The sequence below is a fragment of the Lottia gigantea genome (genome assembly GCF_000327385.1).
Source record: "Lottia gigantea unplaced genomic scaffold LOTGIsca_84, whole genome shotgun sequence".
Lineage (NCBI taxonomy): Eukaryota > Metazoa > Mollusca > Gastropoda > Lottiidae > Lottia > Lottia gigantea.
In genome coordinates, this window is record NW_008710779.1 from 602,518 (window position 1) to 618,051 (window position 15,534).

General features: G+C 32.5%; 2 protein-coding genes across 2 annotated transcripts; one reads left to right on the forward strand and one right to left on the reverse strand.

Moving 5' to 3' along the window:
* Positions 1-2,783: 2,783 nt before the first annotated feature.
* LOTGIDRAFT_98433 (hypothetical protein) lies at positions 2,784-3,155 on the reverse strand (the record flags this gene model as incomplete). Its single annotated transcript, XM_009067625.1, has 1 exon — positions 2,784-3,155. A coding segment is annotated over one exon (372 nt), but the record flags the coding sequence as incomplete, so codon positions are not given.
* A 2,238-nt stretch (positions 3,156-5,393) lies between these two features.
* LOTGIDRAFT_236598 (hypothetical protein) lies at positions 5,394-15,206 on the forward strand. Its single transcript, XM_009067626.1, has 6 exons — positions 5,394-5,536; positions 6,640-6,822; positions 7,774-7,872; positions 9,909-9,935; positions 12,265-12,384; positions 12,717-15,206. The coding sequence occupies exons 1-6, from the start codon at positions 5,492-5,494 to the stop codon at positions 14,433-14,435; spliced, it is 2,193 nt and encodes a 730-aa protein (XP_009065874.1). The 5' UTR covers positions 5,394-5,491; the 3' UTR covers positions 14,436-15,206.
* The last annotated feature ends 328 nt before the right edge of the window (positions 15,207-15,534 follow it).

Sequence of the window (15,534 nt, forward strand, 5' to 3'; positions counted from 1 at the left end):
GTTCAGTACTCATGACCACTTGCTAATTGCTAAGGCGTACGGGCAGGTTTACGGTTTACAAAAATTCTCACCTCTGATTTTTTCTTTTCTTCCATTCTACGTTTTTCTTCATACAATTTCACTTTTTCTCTGGAAGTAAGATCTGTAAGTGACGGGATGCGTTTCTTACGACCTGGCGGAGGTGTATGTAGTGGTGTTCCATTATATGAAGCATGATGTTTGGGTGATGCCTTCATCAATCGATTACTATATATATTTTTAATTTCTAACTCCTTTTCTTTTTCCTGAAATAAGAGCAATTTATTCACCGGCTAACTAAAGGTATAACAAACTCCATCTAATACCTTGACATCATTATGCACTTTTCTTGCATCAAGCTTGCATCTGAATGCAGCGATTTGATTGGATACGATTGTGCGCCAGCAAAAACAGCCAATCAAAGCCCTTGGCAGAAAGACTTAAAAGCCCACAATCTAATCTAATTGAGCTTACAAACTTGGGTGATGACAGAAAATGGGCTAATGATGTCAAGGTATTACACAGAATTTATAAAACTTGACATTGTGAAAATGACCTATGGTTGCAGGTAAGGTTAAAATGGCGAATGTATGTTAGTTTACTATCTAAAATAAATTATATCCACATTCAAGATATTTTTAACTTAAATATTAACAAGTTATTAGAAATCGTCAGTCTCAGTAAGATAATCCACAGTTTCTGACATCCCAATTCAGCACCAATTATCACACAATTTATAATAAATTATAAAACTTTTCCCTTTGCATTTGTTACTAGGGATGGGCGATATTGGTTCAAGTGGAAATCACAATATTTATCATAAATATATCACTATAAAAGTTTTATATCACAATATTTCTTAAGATTTCTAATGGTTTTTGAACTAAAATGTTTTGTTTTTTTCCAATTTTAAATTGGTGAAATTTGACGCTTTTTTGGTTTATCTCATGATAACCACCATCCATCAGAATATGGTAATATTTCGCAATTATTTTATGAGGAAATATAATTACTAACAATATAAATACTCTATATCATGAAGTTATAATGATGTCCCACCTTTGGTATATTTACCAACAAATTAAGATTTTTTTACATAGAACTCTATGATAATATTTGTCATATACATACATATGCCTTAGCTTGTAATAACCCTATTTGATTTTACAAAACAGGGTCCTGAATACAATCAAATATACCTTACCCTTAGTGCTAATACAACATCACTCTGTTTTCCTTCTAACATCTTTAACTGTTTCTTGGTTTCTCTATGATGAGCCAATTCTATTCCCATTTCATGTCTGTGGTTTTTATTTAATGCCTCTATATGTCGTTCCAATTCCTATAATATTAATATAAATGAAATATGAATCACTTTACACATCATCTAATCAAAGAGTAATGTATATCCAGACTTATTTCTCCCCCATGGTTTTTGTGAAGTGATTGCATTAAGAATTTCAGCATTAAACAGAAACAATCATCATGAATTGCTATAATTTTTTTTGCCCGCAATGTAGACATTTTACAGATTAAAGGGAATTGTTAAGTGTTTTTTTCCCTATTTTTAAGACATTTCTGGCTTCATTTTGCATCATTCCATTTTTTAGTCAGATGTCTACAATTATAGATAAGCTTATGCTTAACCGCTTTATGATTTCATTATTGCAAAAGGGTCTTTGTGATACCTAAATATTAAAATGTTTATTTTTAGTGGAATTGCAAGAGCCAGAGACATCCAATTGAAAATTAGAATGGTGAAAATCGATGCTGTCAGTGTTCTTAATACACAAGAAAAGTTTAGAGAAAACCTTTTTACGATCCCTTTATAAAGTATTAGATAAATGAATGTGTGGATTTACAACAATTGCTGTGCCAGTGATATGAATAAAAAAAAAAAATTCAAAATTTTAATATCTCTTTTTGCTTATAATTGACTTGCCAAATTCTGCAAATCATTGTCATAACCACAACTACACAGGTGTATCATAATATAAGCTAAGATAACATCATTTGGAAGTTAGAGAATGGTGTTCTTGGTTGATCAATTTATCATTATCACTATGACAGGATGACATGAATGAAGTTCAATTAACGATCTAACAACTAATTTGGGTATTGATTATCTCTATGGAAATAATTAATACTATAAGAATGGAATACGCCCAGCAAACTCTCTCGAAAGAAATTTTATCTCCAACATGTTTGGTTCTTAATTCTTATTATTCTTAACAGCATATCAAAATTGATATAAAACTTGACCCATACACATGTCCACTGTCTGGTGTGGTTTACGTTTCTGGATTATCAATGTTGCCCAAGTCTTGTCCATATTGTGATATTCTTTTTTTCTGGTGTTAGAGGTAGATGTAAATATTATTCACATAAAAACACTGGATATCTGTTAAGAGTCCAGTAGACACATAAACCATTGGGCGCATACAAATAGACAAGACAGACAAACAAAAAATGGACATACTGGCAGAGCAAACATACCAATGGATGGAGTCTGACGGTTCAGTGTACGATGCAGGATTATCGATACAGCAGAAAATAGTAGAAGTGAATCATGTCCGCATTGTGTCTGGACCTGTACCTCGTGTGTTCTCCCCCCCTGACACCATACATCGTCTTTTCGCAGCTTGACAGGTAGACAGATATATTGCCAGGCCAGATATGTGAGTGATGATATGAATGATTTTACAGACCTTTATCCGAGAATCTTTTTCTTCTAACCATAATTCCGATTGTTGTACTGTACGATATAATTCATCTCTTTCTTTTAGTCCTTTCTGATTACATAACTTTTTATATTTCTTTAAATGTGACTTGGTATTTTCCAATTCATCTTCTGCATCACGTAGATAACGATCAGTCTGATTGAATTTATCTTTCATTTTACGATTCTGTTCACGTAGAGTCCGCACTTCGTTGGCATGCTTTGTCAGAAGAAGAGGCAAGTCGCTCTCTTGTTCTTCAAATTTACCTAAGGCCTTTTGGTGACGGAATTGCATTTTTTTCAGTGTCTTATTTTCCTCAGCTAGTTCTCGTATTCGAATATTAAGCTCTTCGATTTGATTTCTATATTCATTCATCCTTATACGACTAGCAGATAACATACGTTTAGCTACAGAGTTAGCAGGTTGTGGTGTACTGTGTTTTGAACCAAATTGACCTCTGCCTCGACCTCTTCCTTTGGCACCTTTATTGGGTATAGTATATGGACTTGCTGAAAGTAAACAGTACCAGTACATTATTCTTCAAAATGCAATTAATCCTAAAGACCTAAATATAATATCAGGTAAACAAACACAAAAGTCTAAATTAAAGTGTTGCCCTACCCTTTCCTAGGACATAATATAAGCTTATGGATGGAATATCATCAAAGGTCAAAGGTCACATTTCATTGGAGTTGCTCCAATCCATATTTGGGTCACTGGTTTTTGAATATTTAAACCATGACAAAAGCCAAATTTGACATAACTTTTGGTAAGATACCTTTAAAATGCTGATCCATTATTGAGTCCATCAAGACATTGCCGGATATTCTACAATGTCCCTGTGCCCTAAACAGTAATCTTTTCCCTTCTTTGTAGGCTACAACTCTGTAAGTTAAGCCTAAACTTCAACTGTATTGTGGTACTGTGCAGGGCACACAAAGAGTGAAATTGGTACTGGGTACCTCACAAATATAACTACATCAACTAGTAAAGCAAATAAATGGACAACAATATCCTTTTAATGCATTAAAAAAGTCAAACCTTTTTTAGCTGCAGGTTTACTGGTATAGGAAGTCTGTCTGATGGACACCACATCATCATCACTAGCAAAACTATCACTATCATATCTTGCTGAATAATCATCATCACTATACAAGGAGCGAGATGGTGAAGCCATTTTTTCTTTTTATGGTGTTCTCTTTCGATAATCAGTTCATTGTGTAGAATTATACCTAAAAACACATAATAAATATCATCACTGTTTCAGACATGATAAAAGCAGCATTAATTTATTTAGTCTTTAGTCAGGGGCAATTGTGACACTAATATGCAAAGACATTATCTCAACATCAACTTCACAATGCCAAGCTATTACAAACTGCGACTAATACCTTGACTGCAATAGCCACCTGTCTTGTATCAAGAAATGCAGTGATTTGATTGGATTGTACGAGAGAGAATACAGCCAATCGAAACTCTTGACATAAAGACTGTAATCATTATAGATTATTCGAAAGACTTTTTGTTGAGGGCTCTGATTGGCTGTATTTGGTTGCGTACAATCCAATCAAATAACTTCATTTACAAACTTATATAATACAAGAAAAATGGCTATTGCAGTCAAGGTATCAGACACAGTTCGTAATAGCTTGACATAAGACATTGTGTCATTGAGAAGATGTCTCAACCTGTGCTGTCATTGAACCCCTTAAGATAAGCAAGTGTCCAGCTCACTGTGCCACTGCAACTCCCTGTAACTGGAATGAAATGAAAATGAAATTAATGGAGTTTTACGTACTATTTTTCTGCACCATGTGGGCTAATGAAGACAGGGGAATGTTAAATAAGGGATAACATCAGTTGTCAGAAGATTGTACAACATGAAACTCTGAGTAGCATGTTCTGTTTGTACATTCTTTAGTTTATTAGATTATATGTCCTCATTCACTCATTGATTTTGTGGCGAGATGTGAATGTTATTCTTGATATATATTTTAATAAGATTAGCCTAAGTCTAGTTTGGACCCTTGAAAATAAGGTCATTTAGGATTAGATCAACTAGACTAGAACTACACTGAATTGGATAGTTGCGATGCTGGGGTTTTGTCATTGCGGCATTCTGACAACTCTGAAGCCCTCCAGACAATACCCATTAATTGATATAAAAGTATATAAAAATGTATACCAGCGATTCTTATTTCACAACGTAGATATTTAAAAACAACAGGCAGGAAAAATAAAAAACACGAGGAAAATAATGTCCACAGAAAAATATTTCTGACGTACAATCCGTATCCAGTAAACAAACCAGTGAAAACAGGAATCAGACCACTAATAATTATTAACTACGATCAGGTGTCCGTAAAAATCTGACGCCTCCGACTAACCTGTTGCCTATCAGTTGCGAAGTTTGTTGATAATTCGACAAAAAAAAGCACTTATGTGTGGCATATGTGAAAATGCAATTTTAAGCGTACAAAAAACAATCGTGGCCGCATTCAACTTTGAGCAGTACTGCATGTTACGCTGTATTTTGTTTATCATCCCAGCAACAACATTGTGCACATATATTGCTGACGTCAGAAGGGAATTTCTCACCTATGAGTATATTACGTCATGACATTGAACGTACTTCCCTAACTTGGTAAACTTTGGCAAATTTGTTAGCTGAGGGGTTTTCGGTGTTGGGTGTCTCGATTTGTCTTGATTTGCTGTACTTTTTGCCCCTGGATCCACGGAAATTTTTAGGCAAAATGGTTGTCCGTGTGTATACAACACAGTTTTTTAGTTCCAATGCTGTAAGTAATATTTCTACACAATCGTATTTTTAGCCTACACTATTTTTGGCTGCACTCTTGAAACTTCTCAAGTCTCAAAAGAATGATAACAATCTTTCAGGATAATGATCAATCATTTCAATCATCATACGAACTGTAATAGGCCCTATCTATTAAGAGTTGTTTGATATAATTGAAGAGTAAAACTATAGAGCTAAATGTATACAGAAATCTGGTGTTCATTAAATGAGATATTATGAAACAATGTAAACAAACAATTAATTAAAAAATAAGAATAAGGCTTTCTCAATCCTAGCCAGTACCGAAGTAGGCTACAAGATTCACGCCTATGCAAGAGTGTGTTATGTCCCCATCCTAAATTATATTGTGTTTTGCACAAAAAATTTTCAGATGTTTCATGAGAGGCTTGGGACTATGATGCATTTGCATTGGTTCGCCTCGACAATTATTTGAATCCCAATCCCACTAGCTTATAGTGTCCCACTATTCTCCAACTACAATATTTCCTATTGCATGCCATTTAATTGATCTTTTTTAAAATAGATAAAATAAGATAAAAAAATTTCCTTGTGAAATATTACATGAAAAAAAGTGACCTACATTTCAGACTGAAAATCCCATTCTGAAATATCATATTTCCAAATACTGTTTCTAATAATTTTCATTATTTAGAATTTCACCAACCATGGAAAATCTTGGACCTTCAGTAAGCTTACTATTTGGAGTAGATATTTCATTGAAACACAATTGAGTTCCAAATGGTACAATTTGTAGATAGTAGTTTGCAGTTCACCTGTAATATAATGTCATTGTTGATGATGGTCATTCCCACTGAAGACCAATATTTCAACGATCTTAATCACATAGTTCCTGACAGAAATTATAATATTTTAAGAAGGTTTCCAAATGACAAAATGTTTATGGTATATCAGTTTCCACAACAAATTATTACCAGCAATTACTAATTCGATATCTGATTAAAATTGATATGAATGTGAGGCCTTTTTATTGCCCAGCCCAATTGGTGGCCATTTTAGATGTCACACCCATATTTGAGGCTTTTAGATCAAATGAATTCACCCTTATGATAATTTATTTTGTAGATAAGAAAACAGCAACAACATGTTCTAGATATTTTAGAAAGTTTACAGATTAACCATGAAACTATTGATATTTCTGATCCTTGTGAAGAAGAAGCCAAGAAATTTATGAGGGCCAACAGTGAAGCAAAAAACGGCAAATTTCCCTTACCCCCTCAGATATTTAATGATGATGAATATTGTGGAGTAAGTAAACTTACTTATCTTATATTCTCGAAATACTTAATCTTGAAAGCTAAAATCCAGATTTTAGTAAATGCAATAATCTGATTGGATAATAAAACTTAGTTTAAAATTTGATCAATCAGATGACTAGAACACTAAAATCATCTCAAATTAAGTTTTTGATAATAAGTTCACTGATAAGTAGAGTTCCATTTTTTAAAAGTGGTATCGCATCGCAATTTGAGATTCAAAATGACCCGTTTTGCTATCCAATATTTCTTTTGATTCGCCAAAATTATCATGACGATCTGTGAATCAAATCAAATTACATTTTGAATTGCTACTGAGAAATAAGCTTACACATCAAAATTTCACTTGATTTACCAAAATTAGAATTTGGTGTGATATCAATTTGAAATATATTTGATTGTCTAGAGTTTATCTCATGCTGAAAACACATATTCGGATATTCAGTCCTTATGACAGTTAGTTATTTAAAAGAGTGTTATTTTTCCATTAGCTTGACTTTATGAGGCAAGTATTTTCAAATGTTAAAGTATGTCAACCTCAATGGAAATTATAAACAACTCATGTAATTGGCTTAAATTTTTGCAGTTCATGCTTCACTACCTTTAATAGGTCAAAGATGCCTTTGAATTCTGTAGTTATGGAAATTGTATATTCAGCCTGTTAGTTTATTTTGAACTTATGTATTTGAGAAACTCTGTAAATACTAAATTAAAAACATGTCAAAAGTCTTCATGGGTTATTTCTGCAAATGTAACTTTGAGATATAATCGATTATGAAATTTGATAATCGATAATCGAAAATTTTGATCGTTTTACCCTGCCCTAATTGCATAGCATCTCTTATGACCATTGTAACATATGTAGCAAGATAAATCTTGGAACTGGAACACCATTATGATATGTGTTATATTTGAAACTAATTTTTCAAACTTTTTTTTTCAGGATTATGAAAAATTTGCAAACTCTGTAGAAACAAATGATTTATATGTATTTCTTAAACTAGAGGAACCAAAAGAAGTTTCGTCAGGCTCTGTACTTATTGTAAGTATTTGTGTTGATTTGAATAGGATAAATTATATATTTGAGCATCTTCACAATGCTATGTTATTATGAACTTTGTCTTATACCTTGACTGCAACAGTCACCTTTCTTGTATCTAGCAGTGATCATATTGAATTGATTATTTGCAATTGTGCAGCTAATCAAATCGCTGCATTTACTAAAAACTGTGACACATGGAAGGTGGCTATTGCAGTCAAAGTATAAGAAGAAGTTCGAATAGCTTGACATTATGAAGACCAAACTGCTTTGTTTTGTATGACAGTCTACTTAATTTATATCTAATCTCAGATAGCTATTAGTGGAGAAATGGATTTCATTATCGACAATTGTTTGCTTTTCTCAAAACCATCTGAGTGTCAGAATGTTTTACTATAAAGATTACGGCTGGGTATTGATTACCAAATTAATATCGTTCAATAATTGATTAATAATCAAAATAATTCAATTGAGAAATCCTGTAAATACTAAATTAAAAACATTATAATAGTCTATTGTGGATATGTTATATGCTGAAGGGAGACTATGTGGATGAGATTACTACCGGGTACAGTGGAGAAAATATAACTTTTGATACTATTGATAATCAATAATCGAAATTATAAATTCTTTGCGACGATAATCGATTATTTCAATCATTACACAGCCCTAACTATGATATATCTCTGATAGCCTCCACAATAGTTATCAGAGGCCTGGTATAGACCGACAAGTGTCAACTAAAAATGAATAACACTGTTATGAACATGGAATCAGCATTTTGACAGCAAAAACAGATCTAACAATTCAGTTTGAATAAAGCTAGAGTGAATTTTTTGTTTTTAAGCTTCTATGATGGTTTATTTACTGAATTGATAAAAATTGTATTGAACTTCATATGAATGCTGTTCCAATATTTTCATTTAGCATAATGTCAGTTAACTAGTAAATTAATCTTGTAACACATGATCATATACCATAGAATCTGATAAGGAAATATTTAAAACTAATTTTTAAACTAATACTGTCTTTGAAAGCTTATATATTCACATCAATAATCTGTTAGCTTTGATTATACCAGCCTTTCTTCCTGTGGTCAACGTCCAGACAGTTATTTGTGCAGCCCACTCACTTCCTTATCAATATGTTATTTAGCACACCTTCTAAATATTGTTATTTTCAATATCTTTGATACCAATTCCTTCAACTATAGGTCACTTAACATGTCGAAGTACCTGAATTATTTAAGAAAACTTTGAATACTACAATGAATAAAGACTATTGAAGAGACCACATTTTCAAACATGGCGCTAGAAAATTTGGTATACATTTTTCACAATCGTATCCTGAATACAGGTTTTGACATGGTCTTATTAACCTGTATTAAACTAAGCCCTCTACACTTCCCTTTGTGGAAATGAGATAGGTGCTATTTATATCTGACCAGTCAGATTGCGGTTAAGGTAGAACAGAAATGAAGAAAGGTGAAGGTCATGTAAACAAAGCAAAGTACTGTTTTGATTTTCTGTCAGCTTCAATTCTTGTGCTGAAAAATCTTACGCAAGCCTATATCGTCCAGAAAACATTTTTGACTGACAAAAAATGCGGAATGCTCCTTTAAGATTTCAAAATACAGTGAAATAAGGCTTTTAACGTATTGCAGACTAATTTTAATGTCTGTCTTATGCTCTTGGAAATAGAGTTGTTTTTGTTCAATGTGATTAATTAGTGAGGATTTCAAACTAGTTACCAGTGTAGTTGTCATTTACACAGATTCAATTAATGCTTAGAGTTAATTAAATAGAAATGTAGGCCAAGTCTGGGAACTCTATAATTATCTTTTCCAATGCATGGATGTGATTTCATTTGATTAATGAACCTTATTTTCCTTTTTGGTTAATGAGAATTTGATATGAAACACATTTTTTAAATTGATAAATGGACAATAAATTATTGTAACTATAAAAAGGCTTCACTGCTTAGTCCTAGTTGAAATATACCTCCAATAAATCTTAGCATACTTTTATTTACAAATACAGGAAGATGAGGCTGAAAAAATTGATGAGGTATTTGGCATGATGATAAGTGCATGTTTAATAGTTTAAATGCTAACAGAGTTCAATCTTGACTGTATCTCTTTCCAGAATGAAAATTTAACATCTGGTTTGCAAAATCAGATAAAAAAAACATACTTGTGGCAATGACCACAGACTTTAGTTTCTTATTGAAATTAAAGACCAAGGATTTTAAATTTGTATGATGTCTGCATGTCTATCGTAACTTCTGCAGGTATGTTTCTACTTAATTGTAGATGAATGCAACACCAGAATTATCATTCTGAAAAGTGATACACATAGCAGAGACAAAGCTCTAAAACCAGTGAACCTATTTTACAACCAGATCATCCATATTAAATCCCTATAATTCATAATCTTGTTTTATTACTAAAAAACATCGTGTGCTTGTGTTTTCTGCATTTTGATTGATATACAGAAAGTTGTGTTCTATGACACCTCCCTGTTTGAAGCATGTTATAGAATATTTGTCATGGAATGATATGTTTGCTGTGCTGATATAGTTTAACAAGTAAGTATATTTGTTTTTGTTTCTTTAACATTAAAGTAATATATATCTTAGAATGAACATAAAATTTAAGTTCACAAGAATGGTCAATATGAGTATATATTCATCAGTGAACTTACCTGGTGTCATAAAGTTACAACAGAATCCCTGTAAACTCTGGAAAAAGTTGGAAAAATCATAAAACTAAGCAATTATTGAAAAACGCTTAATCTTAATATTAAGCATTTTTCAATAGTTTATTGCATATTTATGGATAATTAGTAAGTTTTTTGTATTTATCGGATTATATAAGGATCCTGTTATGTTATTTATGACACCAAGTCTATCTACTGATGAATATATGCTCTTATTGACCATGATTAAAATTCTTAAATGTTATGTTCATTCTAAGACATAGTATACCTTTAAATGAAATTGGAATAATTCTTTTTTACATATAGCCTGACAACTATGGCCCTACTAGGTTCCTCAGATGGGTAATTTCCTCAGACATGATATTATCCATGGGTAGAGTCAGAGATCACTATGACAAAAGCCTTTATTGTCATAGCTTGTGTTGGATGTTATAGAAGATACTTTCCTATATAAGCACTGGCCAAGGTCACAAGAAGATAACATACTAACTTTACATCAATTATCAATTTGAGTGATAAAGATTAAATTGAAATGGTACTAGAAATGTTCTGTGCTGTGTGCAAAGAGAAATTACAACAATGTAAATTCTGAAAAGACTGAAATAATACAATGCTTACAAATAAAAAAAAAAATGGAATGGGTTCCTTGTGTTATTTAAACAAAGCTAAACCATTAATGAGTACATAAAGACATTATCAGATATTCTATAATGTCCCCGTCTCTCTCAATACTAAAAATACAGCCAAGTGGTATGCTTTCCCTTTATTCTTAAAAGTACAATGTATGCAAGAATGTGGATCATGTGATTAAGGTCACAATTTGTAGAATATCTGGTAATGTCTTTATTGATTTATAAACATTTCAAAATTTTAATAAAAATATTGTTTATAATATTTAGGAATGTATTACAGTATAGTTATTGTCATGAAATGAGATATACACTTATTTTAAAAGCATGCATGTTTGTTCCACTCATTGCTTGTGTCACAATTTAACAATAGATGTTTGAAAAGATTTTGCTCTTGTGAAAATAAGACATTACCCTTCTCTTGAGAAAGTAAGATATTGCTTTGTGAAAACGAGTTGTTGCTCTTGTAAAAAAGAAAAAAAAGAAGACATTGCTTGTGTTTAAGTAAGACATTGCTCTTGTGAAAGTAAGACATTGCACTTTTGAAAGTATGATATTGCTTTTGGGAAATTAAGACATTACTCTTGTGAAATTAAGACATTGCTTTGGTGAAATTAAGACATTACTCTTGTGAAATTAAGACATTGCTCTGGTGAAATTAAGACATTACTCTTGTGAAATTACGACATTACTCTTGTGAAATTAAGACATTACTCTTGTGAAATTAAGACATTGCTCTGGTGAAATTAAGACATTACTCTTGTGAAATTAAGACATTGCTCTGGTGAAATTAAGACATTACTCTTGTGAAATTACGACATTACTCTTGTGAAATTAAGACATTGCTCATTACGACATTACTCTTGTGAAATTACGACATTACTCTTGTGAAATTACGACTTATTTGTGAAATTACGATATTTCTTTGTATAAAAGATAACGCAGTGATGATTGAATTTGGCTTGTCTTAACTGAATGTATATAATTGTGTCTGAAAAGTATGTAAGAAAAACTGTGAAATTAAAATCCAAATTATCATATTATTTTAGGAAAAAGGGGATGAAGAAAAGAGTGGAGATGAGGAGGAAAAAGATGACAAAGAAGATAAAGATGACAAAGAAGATAAAGATGACAAAGAAGATAAAGATGATAAAGAATCTGAATCTGAGGTAAATTTTGTATTCAAACGTTTTCTGCAATGACAGAGTCACTATCATTCACAACTAGCCTGCTCTACTTCTCATTTTCAAGAGCTTATAAAAACTGAAGCCTCCTTTGTTCGTCACAATTTTGTCAAATTTAAAGCAAACCCATATAGACTTTGCAAGAATCTGAGAGTGACTCAATTTTCAAACAGTTCTTATAGTTCAGAGTATATGATGCTTTATTTCCTAGTATTTGAGTGTTCAAAGGGTTAAGCGGAAATTTTCTGGAAATTTTGAAAACTTGTGAAGAGCTTACAAAATGCAATTTCCTTACTTTTACATTTACTCTATTGCAGAAGGATAGTAAAGCTGTTCGAAAATTCAAAAGAGAAGAAGATGAAGAAGGTTTAGATTTTGGTGATTCTGAAGAGAAAGAGGACGAGAAAAAAGAAGCTCCCATTAAGAAATTTAAGCGTGCAGAAGAAGATGAAGGAGGTTTAGATTTTGGTGATTCTGAAGAGAAAGAGGACGAGAAAAAAGAAACTCCCATTAAGAAATTTAAGCGTGCAGAAGAAGATGAAGGAGGTTTAGATTTTGGTGATTCTGAAGAGAAAGAGGAGGAGAAAAAAGATGCACCTATTAAGAAATTTAAGCGTGAAGAAGAAGAAGAAGGTGGTTTAGATTTTGGTGATTCTGAAGAGAAAGAGAAAAAAGAAGCTCCCATTAAGAAATTTAAGCGTGAAGAAGAAGATGAAGGAGGTTTAGATTTTGGAGATACTGAAGAGAAAGAAGAAGAGAAAAAAAAAGCTCCCATTCGAAAATTCAAGCGTGAAGAAGATGATGAAGAAGGAGGTTTAGATTTTGGTGATAGTAAAGAGAAAGAAGAAGAGAAGAAAGAAGCTCCTATAAGAAAATTCAAACGTGAAGAAAAAGATGAAGAAGGAGGTTTAGATTTTGGTGATAGTGAAGAGAAAGAAGATGAGAAAAAAGAAGCTCCCATTAGAAAATTCAAGCGTGAAGATGAAGATGAAGAAGGAGGTCTTGATTTTGGTGATAGTGCAGAGAAAGAGACAGAGGAAGAGAAAAAAGAAGCTCCCATTAGAAAATTCAAGCGAGAAGACGAAGATGAAGAAGGAGGGTTAGATTTTGGTGATACTGAAGATAAAAAGGAAGATGAAGAAAAAGAAGCTCCTACTAGAAAATTCAAGCGTGAAGACGAAGATGAAGAAGGAGGGTTAGATTTTGGTGATACTGAAGATAAAAAGGAAGATGAAGAAAAAGAAGCTCCCATTAAAAAATTCAAGCGTGAAGAAGAGGATGAAGGAGGGTTAGATTTTGGTGATACTGAAGATAAAAAAGAAGATGAAGGTGAAAAAGATGCTCCAGTTAGAAAATTCAAACGTCAAGAAGAAGATGAAGAAGGAGGGTTAGATTTTGGTGATAGCGAAGAAAAAAAGGAAGAAGAAGAAAAAGATGCTCCAGTCAGAAAATTTAAAAGGGACGATGAAGATGATGGAGGGCTTGATTTTGGTGATAGTGAAGAAAAAAAGGAAGAAAAAGATGCTCCAAGCAGAAAATTTAAAAGGGACGATGAAGATGATGGAGGACTTGATTTTGGTGATACAGAAGAAAAAGTGGAAGAAAAAAAAGAAGAAGAAGGTGAAAAAGAAGCCTCTGTCAGAAAATTTAAAAGGGAAGATGAAGATGATGGAGGGCTTGATTTTGGTGAAACTGCTGAGAAAAAAGAAGATACTGAGGTTGAAAAAGATCCTGTCACTGACTCAGAAACAAAACCAATTCGGAAATTTAACAGAGATGCTGATGAAGATGAAGGAGGATTTGATTTTGGGGAAGAAAGTGAAGACAAGTCAAAAGCCAAAGAAGAAGCAACAAAAGAAGCTGAGGAGGAAAGCTCCAGTAGTAAGGTAGAGACAGAAGAGCCTAAGGAGGATGATAGAGAAGCTCGAAGAAGAAGAAGAAGAGAAGAGAGAGAAAAAGAAACTAAGGAAGAAGTAGTGGAAGAAAGTAGGGAAGAGAGAAGGAGAAGAAGAAGAGCAGAAAGAGATGCAGCTTAGAGATGGATAGGAAATTCATACTTGGCATTGTGCAATCATACTTAATTATTTTCCTACGTCCAGAGTCAAAGTGGAATTAATATTTTCAAGACAAATCAAACTACCCAAAGAACTTAAAAGGAGTCAATTTGTCTTGAAGATTAAACGATTTTCTCGAACGAAAAGTTGGATTAATTGATAGTTTTTGATGATAATTTTCCCTTTAATCTTTAATTTGCCACCAGTGGTAAAGGACATTCTATCAAAAAATTTTCTTAGGTTAGTTGTGCTGTGTGACTTTTATGTTTCTAGTGCAGACACAAGGGATTTCTAATCTGTATTTTGTCAAGTGGAACAGTGTTCAATGCTGGAATACTGATACTATTCAAAGTAGAAAAGTCAATAAGGTATTGATAAAAAACAATTGGCTTCATTTTTTTTATGGTATCAATAATCCCAATCTAATCAAAAGAAGAATACAATTTCATTTCGTTATTTTTTTTTCGGACTACAATGGAATCTAGTAATCTTATATAAATTAGATTGCAATACCTTGTTTATTTGCACCTCGACTGAGTTTGTTTTCTGTTTTGTTTGTGTTTACAAGTTTTGACTTTGATTAAATGTATGGTTGCAAGACAGGGCTAAATAAATCTCTACTAAAACAGATTTGGACGAACTGTAAAAATATACATTTGTAATTTTTGCAACAACCTATATAAATGCATAATTGTAAATAGGCTTCTACCTTTTAATTTATTGATAATCAGTTGTAATAAATTCCATCATAAAATTTGTATATTATTATTTACTAGTAGTTACTACGAGGGCTGGCTGTAAAGTTCTAAGCCAGCTCCCTTCAACACTTTTGCCAGGGGTGCTGTAAGGCCTGGAAAAGTTTCTGAAGCCACAAAGCATTCACGAGATGTCATCATTACTAGAACAATTTTCTCCACTTTTGTGGCATAACATAGGCATAACATTTATTGTCAGATCTTATCCACTGTCAAGAGCTTTGACATCTGATTAGCAAATGATGAGGTTCACAAGGTGTTTTTTTTGGTACAAGGTACAGTTATTATGTCTATGATTTGTTAAATGAGTGTACTAGTTAATGGCA

Excerpts from the sequence above, each read along its gene's own strand:
- LOTGIDRAFT_236598 (XM_009067626.1), top strand. The coding sequence starts at position 5,492 with ATGGTTGTCCGTGTGTATACAACACAGTTTTTTAGTTCCAATGCT. Across the intron at positions 5,537-6,639 it reads AGTTTTTTAGTTCCAATGCT|ATAAGAAAACAGCAACAACA; the intron begins GTAAGTAATATT and ends TTTATTTTGTAG. Across the intron at positions 6,823-7,773 it reads ATGATGATGAATATTGTGGA|GATTATGAAAAATTTGCAAA; the intron begins GTAAGTAAACTT and ends TTTTTTTTTCAG.